General features: G+C 41.1%; 1 protein-coding gene across 8 annotated transcripts in view; it reads right to left on the bottom strand.

Annotated features, from left to right (window-relative positions):
• SK (small conductance calcium-activated potassium channel) overlaps positions 1 to 21,441 on the bottom strand; it is a 391,518-nt gene that overhangs the window by 106,659 nt on the left and 263,418 nt on the right. For all 8 annotated transcript variants that reach the window (XM_076519251.1, XM_076519250.1, XM_033478719.2 and 5 more), the window contains one exon: positions 7,256 to 7,624. In XM_076519251.1, the coding sequence (XP_076375366.1) occupies positions 7,256 to 7,624 (369 nt within the window). The remainder of the gene's footprint in view (positions 1 to 7,255; positions 7,625 to 21,441) is intronic.

Here is a 21,441-nt window from a genome sequence, read left to right as displayed (position 1 = left end):
AGCCCCGGTTTTTGTTCTCCGGCACGTTAAATACGGTGTAAAAGTTGCTAGGGCCCTGGTCACGAACCGGTACATCGTCGTCCCGCGACGAGGACGAATCCATCAAACCGAAAGTTTTCAGGTCAGCTGCTTTCATGGCCGAGTCCGTCATTATATTTAGGGCGTTCTTGCCGCGAGGACCTGTCCACGCTCGTCGCCTTTTGTTTTTTCTCTCTTCTTCGTTCGGCTTTCTTGGCTCGCGCTCGTAAATAAACGGGATGATCGACTGGAAGGAGCGGGCTTAATTATCCCCTTTGTCGCAGCGCCACGGGCAAAAAGGCTTCTGTCACGGTAAAAACTTGGACGGTTTGGGAAATTGCTTCTTTCGCCGAAGTCCGCTGATACAGAACGCGGTTCTGGTACTCCGGGAACCGGGGACGTACGTGTGTAGTTCGGGCACGCTGTATTTCGAGCTTGTAAAATCGGCTGGCCAGTAAGGCAATCATGTTTGCGGTTTTCCGGACAATCGCTTCGATTTACGACAGAAATCATGGCCAGGACCGCCCGAAAAAATCGCTCTGGCGCGACAACGAGTTTTTCGTTAAGTTTTCTCGGCTGCAAGATTTCTGTTGTTTTGGAAACCGCAACGTGATTACATTGTTGTATCATTTATTACAATATAATTTACAGTATTTATTACATATAATATATAATTATATTATTTATTACATATAATATATAATTATATTATTTATTACATATAACATATAATTATATTATTTTTTATATATAATAAATACGCATATTATTATATTATTTATTATATATAATATATACGAATATTATTATATTATTTTATATATATATAATATATACGTGTATTACAATATTATTATTTATTATATATAATACATACAAATATTATTATATTATTTATTATAGTGTATCATATACGCATGTTACTGCATTATTTATTCTATAAAATGACACCTGGTACGCAGACATTAAATCACACGGACACGGGACTCTATTCATTGCGAATTCTCTCTTTTAAATATTCTCCGTTTAATAACCGAGGAAAAATAACTGATAGGCAACCATCGGTTTTTCGTTACCGATAAACTGCGCCCATTTAACGGTCGGATAAATCTATGGTTTATATTACAAATCGACGGCCTAAACTACCGATGAGAATGAGATCAATTGGAATTTAACAACTATCCGGAGCGATGAAATCGAATCAAATGGAAAAATATAGTCGGTCGGCTCCACGCTGCGCGATCCGTCGCGGAATCGAATTCCGTACCCGGTTTCGACGTATCTGTGATAAATCATTGTTCCTGCCCGCGTACCTGCAATTTGCAGCTGAGAAAACCCGATGAGAAATCGGCGTCAAGCATTCAGATCGCGGCGAAATTTGTCTCGCGTCCCGCGAGAGACCGTCTCGATGTTAATCAATTGCATCGTGCATATTACGCGGGTGTCAGACCGAAGGATATGCGACTTCCGTTTAAATTGCTTCTGTGATAATCGTACATTGCGATCTGCATCAAGATATAATCAAGTTCTGCCGAGAATATGCTTCGTTTGAAAATATTTCATTGCGGGGCTCATATTCAATTCGACATCGTTTATTAAATACTTTAGCAGCATTTTACCGGATGCTATTGTCTATTGTGTTTTTCACAGATATATACATTATAATATATGAACTTTATTGATTTTCTTACGGATTGCAAGTGGTCCATCACCTTGTACATTCCATACCCAACAATAATATAAAATAGATAAAATGACACAAGAAAATATAATAAAATAGAATAAATAAATAAATAAAAAAATATATATATTTATACGTATTTAATCTATTTATATGTTGCATAAATTACTGTATTTTATTTGAATTTATATATATCCTAAGTCTCGTCAATATATTTTTCTTTCAGTTTTGATTTAAAAATCGATCTAAACCTCTGACATTCTTGAACAAAGAAATATACAAAAATGATCATAGCTAATTCAGACACTGTCTCGTAAAAATATTTTTCATTCGCCTAGTTCAGAAATCGATCTTTGACATCCTCGGTCCAGTAAATATTATACAAAAATTGCTCTAATAAATGCGTATACGTATAACTATATTTTTATCACAGTCGACTGTAAGATCGATTTCATTCCGCAGAAACCGAATGAAAATATTTTTGTTGACGTACACGTGTTCCCGTGTCCCGACAGCCATTTCTTCTGTTTGTCGACCGGTCAGACTTTCGCGAGTAAATTCCGGTCGGGTGGTAACGTCGCGTCGGCTCTATCCTTTAATCTCTATCAGGAACCGAGGGGGTAAAAGCACTCCGACCTATTTTTATCACGTTACTACGACGAAGACGCCCGGCATCCGGTGTGATCCTAATCCTTGCATAACGTGCAAAGTCTATGCGCCGCGCCATCGCCGGAAGGCCTTGGCAAAAAGTCCAAGTATCCTGAGAGCCTCTATCGGCCGCAGAGACCGAAGCTTCGGATGTGCCATCGAAATATAAGACACAGCGGTTTCACCGCCGAGACCCGTACCGTTGTATAGGATCAGTTACACAAGGGGGGACTTACACCCTGCACACTATCCTCTTACACCAGATTTTCCTATAAAACAACCAGCCGCATTCTCGGCGGCAAGGTATCCGTTTAATTATTTAATGGAACGCGTGTCACTGCCATTCTCTTTCTAGAATTTAGCTGTCTACTTGGATTCTGATTTTACATCTCCCTACAACGTAATACATGCATTTTTGCATGACTGCATCTAGTTATTTAAATTAATAACTGTATTTAGTTATTAAAATTAATAACTGTATATAGTTACTAAAATTAATAACTGAATCCAGTTATCAAAATTAATAACTGTATCTATTTATCAAAATTAATGAATTACAGTAGAAATAGTTCGCACCACTTGCAATGATGCATCTAGTTCAATAGTTCGCATCACTTGCAATGATGCATCTAGTTCAATAGTTCGCATCACTTGATCCAGCCTCTTTCCGAGGCTGACATTTTTCCGAAGAGCATTTGGGCGCTCATGGTTGCGCATTTGGTAAAATCGGCGAAGAAAGCGAGTCTCGAACGGAATCTCCTACAATTTATCTTATGCTGTTCGATGCAGCGGCGATCCTCTCCCTCCCCCTCTCTCTCACCCCAACTGGCAGCCAGCTCGAAAAACGTGTCGAATTGATGGACAGAAACGGCGGAATTCATCGTTCGACGCGAGCATTTCTGAATCATGCATCTTGTTACATGGGAAAATATTTGCGGAAAATGTTCGTCTTGTTACGATATAACGAGCCCCGGCTGTTCTCCAAATATTGAACAATTATATGAATATTTCAACGAACATTGCAAATCCCTGTTGTAACATAGTTGACGATCCCGTGTTCCATTTTTTAGGGTAGCCGCGATCCCGTTCCATCCTTGGCCCGGAAATCGAATTCGACAGAAATTCATTCGAAAAGTAAATGATCTTTGGTTCCTTCAATTTCATCTTTTGAATGAATTCTTATTCGAATAAAATCTACGAATGAATTTTTATTCGAATGAATTCTTATTCGAGTAAATTGTTATTTAAATAAATTCTTATTCAAATAAAATCTACGAACGAATTTTTATTCGAATGAATTTTTATTTGAATAAATTCTTATTCAAATAAATTCTTATTCAAATCAAATCTACGAATGAATTTTTATTTGAATAAATCCTTATTCAAATAAATTCTTATGCAAATAAAATCTACGAATAAATTTTTATTGGAATGAATTCTTATTCGAATAAATTCTTGTTCGAATGAATTCTTATTCGAATGAATTCTTGTTCGAATGAATTCTTGTTCGAATGAATCCTTATTCGAATGAATTCTTATTCGAATGAATCCTTATTCAAATGAATTCTTATTCGAATGAATCCTTCTTCGAATGAATCCTTATTCGAATGAATTCTTATTCGAATGAATTCTTGTTCGAATAAATCCTTATTCAAATGATTTCTTATTCGAATGAATTCTTGTTCGAATGAATTCTTGTTCAAATAAATTCTTATTCGAATGAATTCTTATTCGAATGAATCCTTATTCAAATGAATTCTTATTCGAATACAATCTACAAATGAATTCTTATACGAATACAGCCTACGAATAAAATTCGAATAGAATTTTAAACGAGTCCTCATTCGAATAAATTTGAATCTAGATAAATTCGTATTCGATTCGACACTTCTTCGCCAGTGTCGAATGAAATTTAATTCGCTAGCCCTCTAATCTCGTATCCGTCGCCCGGTTAAAATTTCGTTGAACTCTGAGTCGGGCGAACAGAATTTCGCACTCCGGCGGAAACATTTTCTGTCTGAACGATCACAAACTGTAGCGAAGTAAACATCGATTTTCGTTCCCAGCAGTAGATTGAAAAGATCTGGGTTTTGTTTGTCTCTTATTGACTCCCGTCGTAAAGATTCCAGTGAAATGATACGAAGCTGCAGAACGAATTTCCGGATTGAAAATTTCCATGTAGAAAGTGCAAGTTTATTAGAGGCGTGTTCTCGTTGGAAGGAATTTACGGGTGTCGGGTAATTACGACGATAACGCGTATCCCAGTCGGTATCTCGGTTGCCAGAAAATCGGGTCCGTGGGGTCCGGCTGCAACGAATCGGGTTCGATTTGCATGCGAGAATTATGCGCAACGGCGCACGTAAACCAGCGCCGGTGTCCCCGTGCATTTGCATCGGAATCACGTGTGCGAACTTTTATCGGGCGAGTTCCATCGCCGGGTGATATCGGAGCGAGCCGATAGCAATGGCGATCGTCGCTGTCCCTACGCGTCATTAAGCGCCGCGACGTCTCGTTGATGCGATGGCAGCGATGATCTATCTATCGCGATTCGCGGGCACTGTTGCCGTGCATTCTCTCGAATGTCGCGTGACATTCATCGATGACGTCACGGATGAGCAGCTCAGCAGAGGGGGGGGGGGGTAAATGGTAGCGTAGTCGATCGACGCGAGGCACAGTGCGACGTTTGTATGAACATTTGTCAATCATAATTTTTAAGCTAAATTGTTTTTAGCAAAATACCTTAATAATTTGTCAAAGAAAATACAAAGATGCATTGATTTGCTGTAACAAAATTATATGATTTCATGGAAAAAATGTTTGTCACCTTCATTTTTTATCGAATAAAAACTTCTATGCAGATTTTCATTAACATAATTTATTGTTAGTCGAGTACTGAGTAACTTTTGTTCGAAAGAGTTTTTCATTATGATTTTGAGAGCGATTATCGCTACGTATTTTGTTAAATAACTCGGAAGATCGCAACTTTTCGCAAAAATTGTTTCTATAATATCAAAATGTACCATCCAATGAATATGTTGAAGTAAGGAGCCCAGGATATTCTAAGCCATTTTTGCAAACCTTATCTAAAGTGTAGAGGAATAAACCGCGAACTTAATTATTTCATTTCGGGACAATTATTACACTGCATATAAGTATTATAAAATTTCTGTAGATTAATTGCAATCTTATAAGGTTTATTCATAAGACAATGTAAACAAACCGCATTGCGAACTAACGTACAATTTGATCTCTCTAACATTCGCTCGGAGAACTCATTTGGAAGTAATCTCCTGCTGAATTTTTGGAACAAATAGTTTAGGATATGTACGAAGCAGTACTTTTTTCACTTTTGTCCATCGACGGCCGCACTGTGCGACGCGACCAATCAAAAACGCGACAGCGTTTGGCAACCACGGCATGACAACCATGTCCCCTACCCCTACTCCGCTCGATTGCTGATCCGTGACGTCACCGATCGAGTCACGTGACATTCGAGGGAATGCATGGCAACGGTAGTCGCGGGTCGAGCGTCGTCGGTCGCGCTCGTTAATACCCGCGGGCCGGGGTTTGACTTTGAAAAGTTCCGGCGGGCTACCGATTTGCATAAGAAACGCCGTCGTTCTCCACGCTAACCCGGCCCCGAGATGGAAACTGAACACGCCCGGAGCTTCCTGGCTGAATCAATTAAACCGGCTGATGAAAAGTCGATGCTCGCTTTTGTTGCTCTACGATGTAAGGCATTAAAAGTTTGACCGGGAACGCGGGATCCGGACTCCGGCTGCCAAGAACGTGAGCTTGGCGCCTCGTGAAATCGGTATTCTTCCGTTCCGCATAATTCTACGGAATAATTATGCGCTGCTTATGTTTCTTTTCATCTGTCCCTCTACCTCGCTTTCATCGACTTTGGTCGCCGCCGAATAATCGTCCTTTTATCCAAAGCGTAATTTGCTAGCCCCAACTCGAAACGCTGTTTTCGTACACTATACTTTGTCTCTCTGTGACAATTGATAACAAAAATACTCAAATATACCCGTGAGGAAAGACGCGTCAAATGTTTTGCGAGAAGCAATAGACTGCCCATTATTTGTTTCGTAAAGAATCCTCTGTCGAACGTTTTTATAGAAAATAAGAAGCTGTCTTGACAAAGATAGATTGCTTTTTGTCGATGAAATGGCTCGCTCAAGTTCGAAGCCATTGTCTTCGGAGTGTCCAAAAATTATTGTACAAGCGAGAAATGTGAGGTTCCTGAGGTCATTTGAAGTAACTTTTTCCTCGGCGAAAATGTAATCCGAGGTTTCGTTTACGAGTTATTAACGAATAACGGTGACCAATGAGAGACGAGATTAGCTGGCGCAAAGCGGTCGAGCGCGCAAAGCCTAGTTCCGCTCATTTGTTCAGCCGTCTCGCGCCAGCTAGCTGATCTCGCCTCTCATTGGTCAGTGTTTTTCATTAATAACTCGTAAACGAAGCCGCGGATTGCATTTTTGCTGAGGAAAGAATTACTTCAAATGATCTCAGGAACCCCTCATTTCTCGCTTGTACAATAATTTTTGGACATTCTGTATAATGCCGTAATATTTTATCAAGACTTCCTGTAAGGAATGTATCGTCATTTACCGTTGGCTCATAGCATTTCCAACTAATTAAAATATTATACTGTGCAATTATGAATAACTTCAATTTCTATCTTTACTATCGCTGCTCTAATTCAATATTGAGATATGTGTAAACAACGAATTCAAAGAAAAAGGCATTTCAAGTTCTATTATACCAATAATAATTTGGTCATTGGAAATTAATAAACTAATATTTTCGCTGAATTCAGCAATTGTTGTCGCGTCATAAAGAGCGTCCGGACATTAAGAGACGACCGATCTACGGTGCAAAATGAAGGTATCCAGGACTCACCTTGGTGTAGACACCGGCGCTGGACAGTTCGTTCTCGATGACCATGACGATGATGCCGAACATGCTCATGACGAGCGCGTAGTCGCTGATGCGTTTCCGCTTCTCGAACAGGGCCTTCCGTCTGCCCAGCCGGTAACCGACGTTCGGTTTGTGCTTGGATCCCGGCCCGATGCTTCCCGACGGGCCCTTGACGGGCCCGCCACCACCCGGGTACTCCGAGTGGACGCCGACGAGGGCGATCCCGGCGTCCTCGCCTGCTCCGGCAGCACTACCTCCGCCGGCGCCCCCGCCGCCACCCCCGGCGCCACCCATACCGCCGCTGTTCTTCATCGCCCCCGGGATCGAGAGAGTCGACACTGGCTTCCGGAGCTGCAAAAATGACAGACCACTTTTCACTAATTATTCCCGACTGCGGCCCGCTCCGATCCCCGTTCAACCCTCTTCGCCGCGACCCCAGACACCGCCCTCGACGATGATCACCTTCGCGGCGATTCTGCCGCGGTGATTCAGAGCCATTGTCCACGATTAACTCTATACAGCCGGGATCGTTAGGTCGGATACGCTAACTGGCCTCTCTTCAGAACTTTCTCGGTCTACCATCGCTGTGCGATTACGGAGTGGCTCGTGAAAACTGTTGCAGAACGCCGCACTTTGAAAACGTTGCAGATGCTGAACTTCGGACGTGCGTTCGCATTTTTTTATTTCGACTCGTAGGACTACGTTTGTTAATTGCCTAAATCTGATACGGAGAAATGCTAATCGTTAGTATAACCCTTTGGATTTCTTTTATGAGTCACTTCTCGATTTTTAACGTTATATCGCGAATGCGATACGAGAAAGCTAAGTTCTCTCTAGCATCTTTTATCTTACTCTCGTGCTATTGTGTTTAACCATCGTCGACAAACCTTAATAACCTTACATAACTTTATCGCGTATTGTAATTAATATATAATATAAAATATAATTTTATATCATATAATATCATAATATAAAATTATATTTTATATTATATATTAATTACAATATATAATAAGGTTATTATAATATTATATGATAAATTTTACTAAAGAGATATTACTACTATTGCTACTACTACTACTAATAATAATAGTAAATTATTATTATTAAATAATAAAACTCTTTATATTATAACGGCAAAGTTGCAACAGAGATCAGTTTTCCTACCGGTCAACAAATTGCCAAACTCTTCCATCAAATAGAATATATTGGCAATATTTCCTCAGTGACCGTTGAGTATCGTTTGCAACCAAGTCGCGTCCGAACGATTACAGACAATTGTACAGAAGTTCTCCCAGCAAGTGGCGCAAGTCTTTGAACGGAAAGATCACGGAATTTCTCGAGCGAACGAAATTGCAATTATTAGCAGCACAGTGGAATCGGCGAGAGAATTAGCAGAGGATCCTCGGAGGTTAAATAATGAACAATAGATCGCGCTTTACAAAGAGTTTCCCTCGGCGCGACGAGTGGGTCCCTCCCGGACGGTTCTCCGACGAAGCGAAAACGTTTCGTAGTGGATAATCGATGCGCCGGACGTCGGGAAATAATGGCGTTTTCGAGAAAACAGGGATCAACGTGACAGACAGTCGGGTACGCTCGCTTCGGCACGATCAAACCGAAGCTTTTCTAGGTTAATGCCACTGCAGCTTGTCTGAGTGCTAGAATAGAGCAGCGGCGAGCTGGAAGAAGGGCGCGGAAGGGTCGGGAAAATCTTTAGTGCGCGGCAACTCTGTTAGAAGACCCTTGAACCGGGGCGAAAAGACCTGCCGCGCGGCACAAGAAGGCGCCACACACGCGGCGAATAGAAATTCGCGAGAGGGAGAATCCTGTTGGAATAATAACGTCCGGAGGATCTTCGTTGCGGAACACCGCCCTGACGCTTCGAAAATGTCGTTCTCTTCTGTTTCGATTTTCTTAAAGTTTCGAATGCGTAGAACGTTGTGTAAAAACGCTATTTCGAAATTCGAGCGACTGAAGGCGAAGTTGAAGAAATCTTGCCTTATCAGAGAGAAAAGTTGCCGTGAAACATTTTTTACATTTCCCTCGAAACTACATTTTTCAACTTCGCCATTTTATACGGTTCTTACTTTTAAAAAACAGTAACACGACGCTGAAAGTTACGTTTTCATTCTCTTTGAAAGACTGAATCTTTTATTTAGTAATTACCCGCGACAAAGTTTTCAATTTCTGTTCTTAATTTCAATTTCTTATTCTTCAATTTATATTTGTTAACGTCTCGGGGTGGTATCATCCCTTAAGAAATACTTGCAAATAGGGCCTAGCCGATTAAGGTGGTCAAAATTGCCCTTAGAGGTTTTCTGATCACTATTATAACCCCTTAGAGGTTTTTTAATGACTATTACAATCGGGCAATTTCGATCATCTTAATCGGCTAGACCCTTTTTACAAGTTTCTCTCAAGCGATGTCACCACCTCGAGACATTAAGAAATAGAAATTGAAGATTAAAAAATTGAAATTGTCCTTGAAGAAACCTCTAAGGGCAATTTTGACCATCTCAATCGGCTAGGTCCTTTGAAATCTTCAAATTGCTACGATCATTCTCATCGATATTCGTCTCTGGCAAACGTAAGAAAAACGATTTCGAGACAAACGAAGGTTACCATACGATAAATAAATATAAATTTTCGTTCTCGTCTAACAAATTGATCGGAGACGAATCGAGGATGATCGTAGCGGACGTGAAAGAAATCGTAGAGCAAGGGGGTTAAGTAAGTCATCGATAACGCAAGCACCTTCAGCCCCGATTTCTGTAGCCACGACCGAGCAAATCCTCGGACAGAAATTTCGCCGGACACGGTGTCATGCCGGCAGTTGAAAAATCCTCGCGTCGCCTGTGAAGCATCAAGTATCCATAAAAAAATCGTGTCGGTGTTTCTCACGCTGGTTTTTATTTCATTCGTGGGTGCCGAGTGTCCCGGTCGGACGGTTAACAACGTTGATGGAAAAGCGGCCGGGACACGCTGTCGGAATACGAATGAAATGCCGTCAACAGAGGGGCGCGGGGAGGAGCGGGTGACGCAGAGATGGGGCGACCGAGAGATAGCGGGACGGGGAGATGGAGAGATAGAGGGACGGCGAGATGAAGGGATAGATAGAGTGCGTCGGTGGTGGAAATCTCGCTGGTGTCGCGTAGCTGACACACGTTCCACACGTGTTCCGCGTACGATTCCGTCTCCGTTCGCCGGCTCGCGTTCTCCATTTCGGCTGGAATAAGATGACGGAGGGGTGGTTTACGAGCCGAGGTTATTTCGCGTGAAACGTCCGGGAGCGAAACGAGCGCCGGGTCCAACAGGATGGAAGTCCGCCGGGACAACCGGATGTTGCGGCTCTCGATCGGAATCGGCGGGAAACTATGCTCCGCGGGGCGGTGATTGCTGTCGGACGCTGTGGCTTGCAAATTTATCCTATTCGTGCGACGATCTTAGAGGTCCGAACTGACTTTGAAGGAATTCTATCGGATCACCGTCGATCATTTTTACCCATTCCTAGTACTATGTATTTCGGATACATCGATGCTAAAACTATGAAGGAAGCGTAGGCTAAAAATACGTTCATGCTAGGAACATTATCTCTATTCAACTACGTCTTCTATACATCTTGTTTAAACAATAATATGGTACCAGTTTTAGTTGGATACTTAAAACGACACCGTTTTAACACTAAACCTACCGCGCTCAAAGTGACCGCTTCCTTATTTTGCAATTCTGCAAAGTTCCGAGACTCTTTCGTGGAAAACGCTTGAATAAGATATATTATTGGAGCAAGTTTTATAATAAAAACTTTACAAATTCCAAATAAATTCGGTCTTCTCACTTTTGTGAAGCAGTACATGCCAGTTAGTATTACTGCTTGGTAGGTTTAGTGTTAAATATCATTTTTAACTCTTTGCGATCGGAAGATTAAAAAAATACACTTATCAATTCGTATTTTTTATTATCATGTACTAAATGGCGAATCGAGACAAAAATCATGATATTAATCATGATATAATTTCGTGCTGTGCAATTTTATAGGAATTAATAAATAAAAGACTTACTATTTTTACTCACATAAAAATCTCCATATTTCACTTGTACCGTATGAAAACGATAATAATTAAAAAATAAAAATCATTACACTGCCGTGAAACTGAACAGAAATCAATACATAAAAGATTCTCTGCTTTTATTTACGTATTTTACCTCACAGTATTAACAAAATAATAATAATTTAATGTTGCCGTATCGGCGACATCCGAGTGCAAAGTATTATTAATCCTTTGCACTCGAGTAGCGACGCTTTCGCTAAAAGTTGTTGTATCACGTTACAAAATAATGTTCACATTATCACGTTTATTCAAGAGGCTGTTAAAAGGGTAATTGCTGTATGAGTTGCAAGACCCGATTTTATACTTATAACTTGCACTAACATATAAAATGGAAATAAGGATCGGAAAGGTCAGAAAAACTATCTTGAATTTACGGTTAAGATAGTTCCAAGTGCAAAGGGTTAACCAATGTATCAATTATCATGTATGCTCGAACGAGATAAGAAAATCGGGCAAAAATTACAGCGATCTTAACAACGCGTACGGAAAGGTCTGTTCTTCGAATTCCTTGATCATCGTGCCAACGCGATAGGATTCCAGCAGCATCGCTCGCGAACGACTTGCGACGCGAATCGACCGGAAATCCCGGTCAAGGAGTATAGGCAATCCTTCGTGGGGTCTCGGCGAGATCGATCGCAGTTAGGGTTCGCGGTAAATGGTAAACGGCGTCCTTCCAGCCGGAACGAAAGCTGTCGGCTCGGGGATGTAGAATATGGCTTTCTTCGAGGCACCGGTGCCGAGGAAAGCTCGGGAAAGGGAGTGTCGAGTCTGTTTCGGTGGAAATGCTGGGAAAATGTTCTCGGCTTCCAGTGCATTCTGTATCGTAGATGCAGGAACGCCGGAGCACGAGCGCGGAGATACGAGGAACGCGAATTCTTGAAGATGGGGACGCAGAGAACATTGTGCATCGTTTTACAGTGGATTTTTAATTGTTTAACGCTTGGTTTACCCGTGAAAATGACGGGTTTATTTATTATTGTATAATTTCAGATTGTAAACGTGCATTTCAGCGGGTTAGAATAAGGGTTGGGGAAAAAATTGATTTTGGAAATATCGAGTAGACTAGATATATTTTTATCTTCTCATGTAAGGCAGAATTTGGCAGATGATAGTTATATATATAGATATGGAAATAGCATTTTAGATGCAAATTTTGTGGAATATAATTTATTAAAGAAAAGCAGGAATATGGATTTAAAAGTAATAAGGTTAATAATAATAAATATATATATATATAATATAATATAATATAATATTATAATAATATATAATAATAAATATATTTATCTACGAAATATTCACTTGTAACTGCTGTTTTAAACAAAATTTATTTGCACTAAATTCTGTATTACGTGAGAAGATAATATTTATAGTTGACTTACTATATTTAGTGTAATATGTAGTTAGTAGTAACAGATTATATAGACTATTTATTGTATTTCAAAAATCTATTTTTCTCAGCCCTGATTGGAATCCTAGTGGTATAAGGAGTGTTATCGTTTATCAAAATGTATATCGTTTACTGACCAAATTGATTGTTACGGCATCCTACAATTAGATTAATCTGTAGTAACTTTATAATTTATTTCACTTGCGTTTACAACATTTTGGCGTGTACAGATTACATTTTTAGACACAAGTCAAAATTTTCGAAAATGTCACCTAACCACTCTATGCCACTTATTTACGAGTTATTTATTCAATCAAAGTATTAGAAACGTTACAACAACGCTCGTTGAAAATCAGAATAAATATCCTTAACGTTACCTTTATAAACTAATATAAAACAGCTGCTTCTCACGTGTTCCATAAATCTAGCGTTAATGGACGCAAAACTGCATGATCACGAGTGACGGATCATGGCGGACGAATCCGGGGAATCGAACGAGCTAATGTCCATTATTGCGCCACGTTGCCGGCGACGATGAATGGCATTCGTATGAATTTCGCCGGTCTCGCGCGAAGGATAAATTATGAAGCTTTTGACGGGAGTAACGATGAAAAGTTGGTCGAAATACGCGGGACACAACATCGCGTAAGACATATTCATCAACGTTCTCCTTTTCCAGCTTGCCTTCTGTATGAATTCCATTATATGCGCAAGCGGCACGCTTATTAACTTCCTTGAACGCGCATTTATTAAGCCGTCAACGTTAATCCGTCCGCGAATCCATCTCGAAAGCGCCCGGATTGTTGAAAGCCATGACAGAGGATTAGCTAGCTCGAGCTAGATCGCTACGAAGAATTTCGAAAGAACTTTAAGGGGCGCGTGTACAGTGCTTCCATTTCTACGCGTGATCGTTCAAAATTATCATAATTTTAGCAATTACCTCCCCCCTGTTTAATTCGATGCGCCGCGCAGCTGTTTTTCTACTTTATCAACTGGAAGAAGAATAATTTAACATGAAGTGCTCCCGGTGGACACAAAGCCCGCGTTATCCCGTATTTTACTACCCTCGATTAATCCTGAAGATTATAAACTACGGAAGTGCCGTAAAAAACGGTCTTAGAAGCGCGGATATTTAAGAATACATGGGCCCGTTCGCAGAAGGGAGACGAAGCAGCCTTCGTTACCGTGGAGTTTAATATCATCTCGCAAAATTTCTCCTTTCTGGCAAAATAGTAAGCACGTTCACTGTTTAACCCCTCGCCATACTTCGGCGAGTCTGACGCGTGATGAGTTCTTTTCAGTCTGAATAAAATTCTGGTTTCTTGTCATCAGTATTTAACCCTTTCGCTACGGGCGGATTTTCCGCCGCGGTACTTCTGCTGGACGACGCGCTGCGACATCGCTGCACGCTACAAGACGCCGATCGTTGCGGGGGTACCGCAGCGGAGAATCCGCCCGTAGCAAAAGGGTTAATCCAAATGAAGTTAAACAAAATTGAAAAAAATAAGGCATATCTATTTATCCGTTGTTGAGAGAAAAATAAGGTGAATTAGCTTTCTGCAGTAAGCACTGACTTTATTCGCTACAAACGATCGAACTTATGGAGGGCCACTATAGTGGCCCTTAGTACCTCGATGGCATCTTATGGAGGGCCACTATAGTGGCTCGTAGTACCTCGGTGGCATCTTATGGAGGGCCACTATAGTGGCTCGTAGTATCGAAAGGGTTAAACATTTAGATAAATGTAGACACGCAATAATTATAGTCTCTTTTCTTCTTAGAAATTATTACAATCGAGAAACCTGTAATCGTTGCAACTATGAAAAAAATGGTATGGCAAGGGATTATTACGATTGCGGCTAGTACAATTGTTCTTTAAATCGTGTAAAATTGTTTAAAAAAAAACATGAAATACCACAGGATTGCTTTCGAACAATATTCATTTTGCTGAACACATTATTGTTGGATTTTGACGCGAAATAAAACGTTCCTAAATCAATTCTAAAAAAAACAGAAATTAACTATTTTGCTGAATACATTATTATTGGACTTTGACGCGAAATGAAATGTTCCTAAATCGACTCAGAGAAACAGAAATTTACCATATAATTTCAACTTTTGATAAGTCGAAACAATTTAGAAAATATTCTCAAATTTTCCAAAGGTTTTCACAGTTTTATAATATATTTCTCTGTCACAGATGCACGAGATGCAAATGGAAGATATATTGAGAAGATATATGAGAAAAAACGGTCGACTATCAACACACTATACGTGAGTGAGGTATTAATTAATTTTCCCTGATTAAAAAGTCATTTAATATTTGCAAAACTGACAATAAGATTTTGATGACAAGTATAATATATGACGAGGATGTTTAGGGTTTCACAGATGAACTCTTTCAAATATATAACAAACTTAAGAAAAAATAAATTGTGTAAACAAGTATTAATACCTATCACGTACATGGCGCGTTAACTGATTCGCCTCGGAGCTTCCGATCATATCGGCGTGATATCTCGGGCTCGCGATTAGTTTTGTCACGGCGTCACAGTTAACGTTCGGCATCGTTATTTCGCGAGCACGCATCGCAATCTCGCCGGGCCACGCGATCCGGCTTGCATCCCTTCGCGCGCTCCGCCCTTTGTTGCTCGATTTCGTTGTCTTGAATGGGGAACGTGTGCTCGGCCCGCGTTATTGTTCCGCGAGGCGAGCCTTTGTGCGGCCGCTGTCACGCGACGGAGAAAGCGCAATGATAACTTTTGAAGCGGTGCCTTGGCTTCGTCGAGTTTTCACCTTTTGTTTCGGACAAGCGAGTTAATTTGTAGCGCGATCGGCAGCCGTGCTATTTTCGGCCGACAAGGGACGCGGAACAGGTGCGACTCCGCTGTTTACGCTCGACTTTGTCCCCACAAAAAAAATTGATCTCCGATTGTCCGCGGACGACAACGTGGCTCGAGGTCCGTCAGCTTTTCCGACTCGGCCCAGTGAAATTTACTTAACGGCTTCACGAATCTCCTTAACCCTTGACCGGCCATCATTTTATCAATTTCACGCGTTCCACGATTTTGCATTAGCTGGATAAGATTTGTATCGTTTCTCGCAGTAAATTTTCTTCTTCTTCTTTTTGAATTCTTAAGGTTGCATCAATCCTCAAGGATCATCAACAACCGTGATTTGATGTAATCGATTGTAAGATTTAAATTTGATCTAGTAAATGAACGAATTTCAAGAAATTTATAACATTTGAACACGATTCGTCATTATTTATAGCGAACCGTAATAAATTGAAACCATGCGAATCCGATGAAGATAAAGATGCAGCAAACTCACTTTCCTTCCAAGAAATTTTAAAGAAACAAAAAGAGTCGCTGCAGCCGTGAAGCGATTTCGTAAAATGTCGCTCGCGTTAAGAACGGCTTCGAACGATCCTAAAATGGCGCTTTCGTGTACCCAGGGCTCGACGGCAAGCAGGCGACTATTTTCCAGGGCATTGTGACTATTCCGAAGCGTTATTCCGCCGTCGAAGTAGCGCGACTCGGCGACGTTTCTCGCGCTGATACGCGTGGAAAGAGAAACGCGCCGGAAGTCGACCTCCCCCGAGGACACAAAGGGACCGCGAAACGCGTCGGCGACGGAAGAATTTGGTCGACGCAGACGTTCCGGGAAATAGAAGCGCAATCTCGGAAGATAACGCGAAATTGGGAATCGCGGGAACGTTTTGTTGCGGCGACGTTGCGGCGTATCGGGCCGCGACGCGGAAACGAATCGCGGATAAAGAATTGCAAAACGCGGCCGCATGAATTGTAGATGGATCATGAATTGCTGATACCGGCGCGAGTGTCTCGAGCATGCGAATTTCCTGCGTTCGTTTGTGTCGCGGGCCCGCAGAAATATTCACGAATTGAAATTTATTTATCGGTTTGCTCGAACTCCGTCAGATGATGGAATTAGAAAGGAAACAAAATACTATTATTATACTGTCATGAACGTATTAATCCCCTTGCCGTACGTAACCTTGCCTTCATCGTTACAACGACGAGGATTTTTTCAATTGTAATCATTTCTTCGAAGAAAAAGAAAATTTATATTTATTGCGTTTGCATAGATTTATTTAAATGCTGAAATACTGACGACAAGAGGATAGAATTTTATTCCCGATTGAAAGAACAGGATAACATTGATATTCGGAAATGAATAAAAAAGCAACTGAAGACTCGCATCGACGATATTGTTCTGTGTGAACTGCGGATTTTATGGATTTTTGCCAAAAATTACTGGGTCAGAAAGAAAATTTTAAAGACACGACAAGAGTTTGAAAATATTTTTGCATTATGTACACTTTATTAAAATCATTACAAGAGGAAAGACATTTTCATACGAATTAAGCTTCTTACAATCAACTTAGACAATATTTACTTTGCATAAAAAAAGATTTGCGATTTAATTTTGCAAAAAATCCACGGTCTAGTCCCTGGTCTCTTTATGCAAAATAAAATAATTTCAATAATTTTAATAAATAAAAAATTCTGCAACAATGTCGTTAAATTCTCTTAATGTCTTTATAGTTTTACATTTGACCTGTTTATTTTTATCATAAACGCATAAAGTTCGCGGTCCAGATATGTATTTCGACAGAGACTCAAACATATCCGTACAAGAAAGAGCCAATTAAAATAAAAATAATTAGACAAACGCGGTACCAAATCTTTAATATCAAATTAAATACAGAATATTATAAATTGCCGACTATAACGTACAATGTCAGAGCTAACAGACGCCGAATCGTGCTTGCGTTTACGTGACAAATACTTTTCGTGTGACATTAGATACAACGCGGAGCAGTTTAGGGGAAATAAATTTCTGGCGCGCGCCAGCTGCGCTAAACCGAGTGTTCGCATAAAGATCCGTGACCGTAAGTACCATAATCCATAGGTATGATACAATGCAGAACCACCCCTTTCGCAGTGGCGGAAGATTTCGCGAAAAGTCGACCGCGGAGAATTAATTACAGCTCGCGTGGAAGCCGGTCGTTCGAATGGCCCGCTTAATCACGCTGCACCTTGAAAAAGCGTGCGGACCGAGTGCTGGCAACATTTTTTGGCGAACAAGGGGACGAAGGCACGCGGCGTAGACCATGGACCGTCGCTAAACGGGACGAGCTACGCGAAACTTTTTCGGCGGGACGTCGCGTCGCGGCAGCGAATTTTTCGAAAAACACGGGCCATTAGCGGCGAAGAGCGCAGTTTGAATGGCGAATACACCGGAAGTTCAGAAAACCCGTTCCCGGCCGTGCAGAATGCATCGGTGCACGATGGGTAATCCGAGTTAAACGCCTAGGCTCCAAATAAAAATTTACAACGGCCGTAAAAAAGTAGGAGGAAACTACCACGTGAGAACGGGAAAACTTTTGTTTAGGACAAGATCACGAAAAAAGCTATAACGACCCGTTTAATTCTAGTTTAAAACATTCGAAAGACCAATTCTTTTATCATAGTAATACATAGCGTCAATGAGTTTCACAGCTACGTTTACTTCTTTGATTTATAATTTGAACGGGACAGTGCAACAAAATAAAGTAGTCTTGCTATTAATCTTGCAAGCACTGTTTTGTTTATCGATTTTAAGTACATATAAAATCATATAATGATCTTAAATTACATAAATCTTTCTTTGCATCTTTGATTAATGTTACATCTTAGCATTTTACGACAAAGAACCTTTCAATTTTTATTGACTGAAAAAAAGTAAAATAAAAGTACATATAAAATCATATAATGATCTTAAATTACATAAATCTTTCTTTGCATTTCTGACTAATGTTACATCTTAGCATTTTACGACAAAGAACCTTTCAATTTTTATTGACTGAAAAAAAGTAAAATAAAAGTACATGTAAAATCATATAATGATCTTAAATTACATAAATCTTTCTTTGCATTTCTGACTAATGTTACATCTTAGCATTTTACGACAGAGAACCTTTCAATTTTTATTGACTGAGAAAAAGTAAAATAAAAGTACGTATAAAATCATATAATGATCTTAAATTACATAAATCTTTCTTTGCATTTTTGACTAATGTTACATCTTAACATTTTACGACAAAGAACCTTTCAATTTTTATTGACTGAAAAAAAGTAAAAAAATCTCTGAATAAAGATATCTTAAAAAGTGTCTTAACAAATAGCCTAGAAATGATTAATGGCATAATATGCAAAACAAGTTAAGCATAAAAAGAATTAATTGTCTGCCATAATTACGTATCAACTGGTAACAGCTTCAAATTACGAATGAGTAGACATGCACAATTCAGTTACAAAACGAACATAAATTTATTATAAAAAGATTCATAATTTTTTAAATTAATTAACTGTTCCATTCATGCTAGTTCTTTACTACTTGAAAAGCGGTTCGCGAGGAATTGCCGATATTTTCGCGCGACGACAGCGATACAAATTTTCAAAATTGCTCCAAATAAGTTGAATTTCTTGTCGTAAACGTTGGAGGGACCAGTCACTGTACAATGACTTTGGACCAGTTTCGAACAAGTTGCATGCACCGTTTCGAGAGGTGTGCGAACACTTTTGCTCCTTACTGTACGTTTCCAGCATCGCGATCGAACGCCAGCTGCGGATCCAGCGAATATCCGTGTAGTCGCACGTGGATTCGGGGAGGAAATGAAGAGGAGAATTACGTGGTGATGGTTCGGAATCGCGACACGGTAATTATGGCACCGCGCGAACACAGAGCGCGGGGGCAAGAACGACTTTGTAATAGCTGACCCGGTGACCTTTCGCGCCGAAGTCAACGACGGCGACCGCGATAGAGAAGGGCCGGGGACGGGAGATAAGATGGGCCGCGTTATTGGGAAAGGACAGAAAGGAGGATACAGAAATGGGGGAGAAGGGGGGTGGGGCACGGTAGTCATGGAAACCGAGCCGAGAGACTACATCTTCCTTAATCTAAACGTTGATTGGCAGAGTTGATCTTAAACTTGTGTTCCCGATAATGTTCTCACCTTAACAGTCCGATTGGCATAGCATGCTGCCAGCTAACTTCAACCCTCGAACGATTCATCGTTGTTCCTCGTTATCGATCCCCTCGTTTAACGCTTCGGTTTGTCAGCTTTTAGCCGGCGGATCGCGCGATTGTGTAAGTTGTTTACTCGCGGGTTGCATAATTCGACCGTCAGGACGCGCCTAACTTTCGTTGCGTAAATACCGGTAGCTTTTTATTAGCGTATTCGCTAATAGATTGGTGCCGATAATTGGGATAAGTCATTAAATTAATAAATAGCGCTGATAATTCGCTAACGATTTGAACGGTTAACGCTGTTTTCCACGAGTGAAATGAATAGTGCATAGTTGGTTTTTCCTTCTTTCGCGACACCTGTCGGCTACACGCTGTTCAAAGTGGTCGTAACAGAGCTAATTGGTTAAACGAATTACGAATTTTCTTCGGAAAGTAGTTGAACGCGGAGAGAAGGAGGGTTGTCAAGCTGACTGCGCGACGATCCTGAACGAGATTCCGCGGGAATTTTCAGTCGATCGCGAAGAGACGCCGCGACCTCGTTCAACCATGCCAAGTTTTATGACACTCGCCGGTCGGTTACGCCAGTAAATATCGAGCTCACACAGCGTCACTGGTGGAAGACCGAACCTGCGTAAATATCCTTCAACGCACCGGATTACTTCAAGAACCTGTTTTCCATTGTCTTGCGACGACGCACCGTGCTCGGTTTCCATACAAAAAGCGGAGAATAAGATAGTTTTCAAAAATGTCCCCACAACGCATAATACAGGATGTCCCAAAAATGTCGTGGCGGGTTCCTCAGGTCATTTGAAGCAACTTCTTCCTTTACAAAAAATTTCTCCGAGGCACCGTTAACGAGTTATTAACAAAAAACCGTGACCAATGAGAGGCGAGCTCGGCTGGCGCGAGGCGACCGAGCCAATGAGCGGAACTGGGCTTCGTGCGCTGGTTGGCTGGGCCGCCTCGCGTCAGCCGTACTCGATTCTTATTGGTCACTGTTTTTCGTTAATAACTCGTTAATGGTGCCTCGGAGAAAATTGTTGTAAAGGAAAAAGTTGCTTCAAATGACCTGAGGAACCCGCCACTTTCGGATTGCGATACATTTTTGGGACAGCCTGTATATTACATCCGCACGTAACCCTACAATTGTAATCCTACAAGTGGTCGCTAATTGCTATTAAGCAGATGCGACATTCGATGAATAAATTCAATTTAGGAGAAAAAAAGAGACTTGCGCGGATCGGTCGGTGGTTTCGAGGCACCGGCAGCCACCGCGATTATTTCGCGCGCGCGCGCGGTCAGCTAATTAAATTCCGAGCGGCAGGTTCCCGCGATTCGAAGTCTCACGGCCGGTAATTAGTATTTCGTAGCAGTGTTCGAGCTTATCGAGCGTCGTCGGATCGGCCCGCCCGTTTTATCGAATCCCGTCAATCTTTGACCATGCCCTCCACTCGAGCGGGAATAAAGGAAGCTGCTGCGCTCGGGGACACACAGAAAGGGAATCGATCCGATCGTCGTCCGCGTTCACGTGCACGTTTTCAGGTCCGACACACGGCCTTTGTGCGACGATGCAAGAGCTCGCGTTCCCCGTATACCTTCGATGCAGTTCCCCCGTTCGCCCTCCCCCTGTCCCT

The sequence above is a fragment of the Megalopta genalis genome, chromosome 2, assembly GCF_051020955.1.
Source record: "Megalopta genalis isolate 19385.01 chromosome 2, iyMegGena1_principal, whole genome shotgun sequence".
Taxonomy (NCBI): domain Eukaryota; kingdom Metazoa; phylum Arthropoda; class Insecta; order Hymenoptera; family Halictidae; genus Megalopta; species Megalopta genalis.
This window is presented reverse-complemented; position numbering and strand designations above follow the sequence as displayed.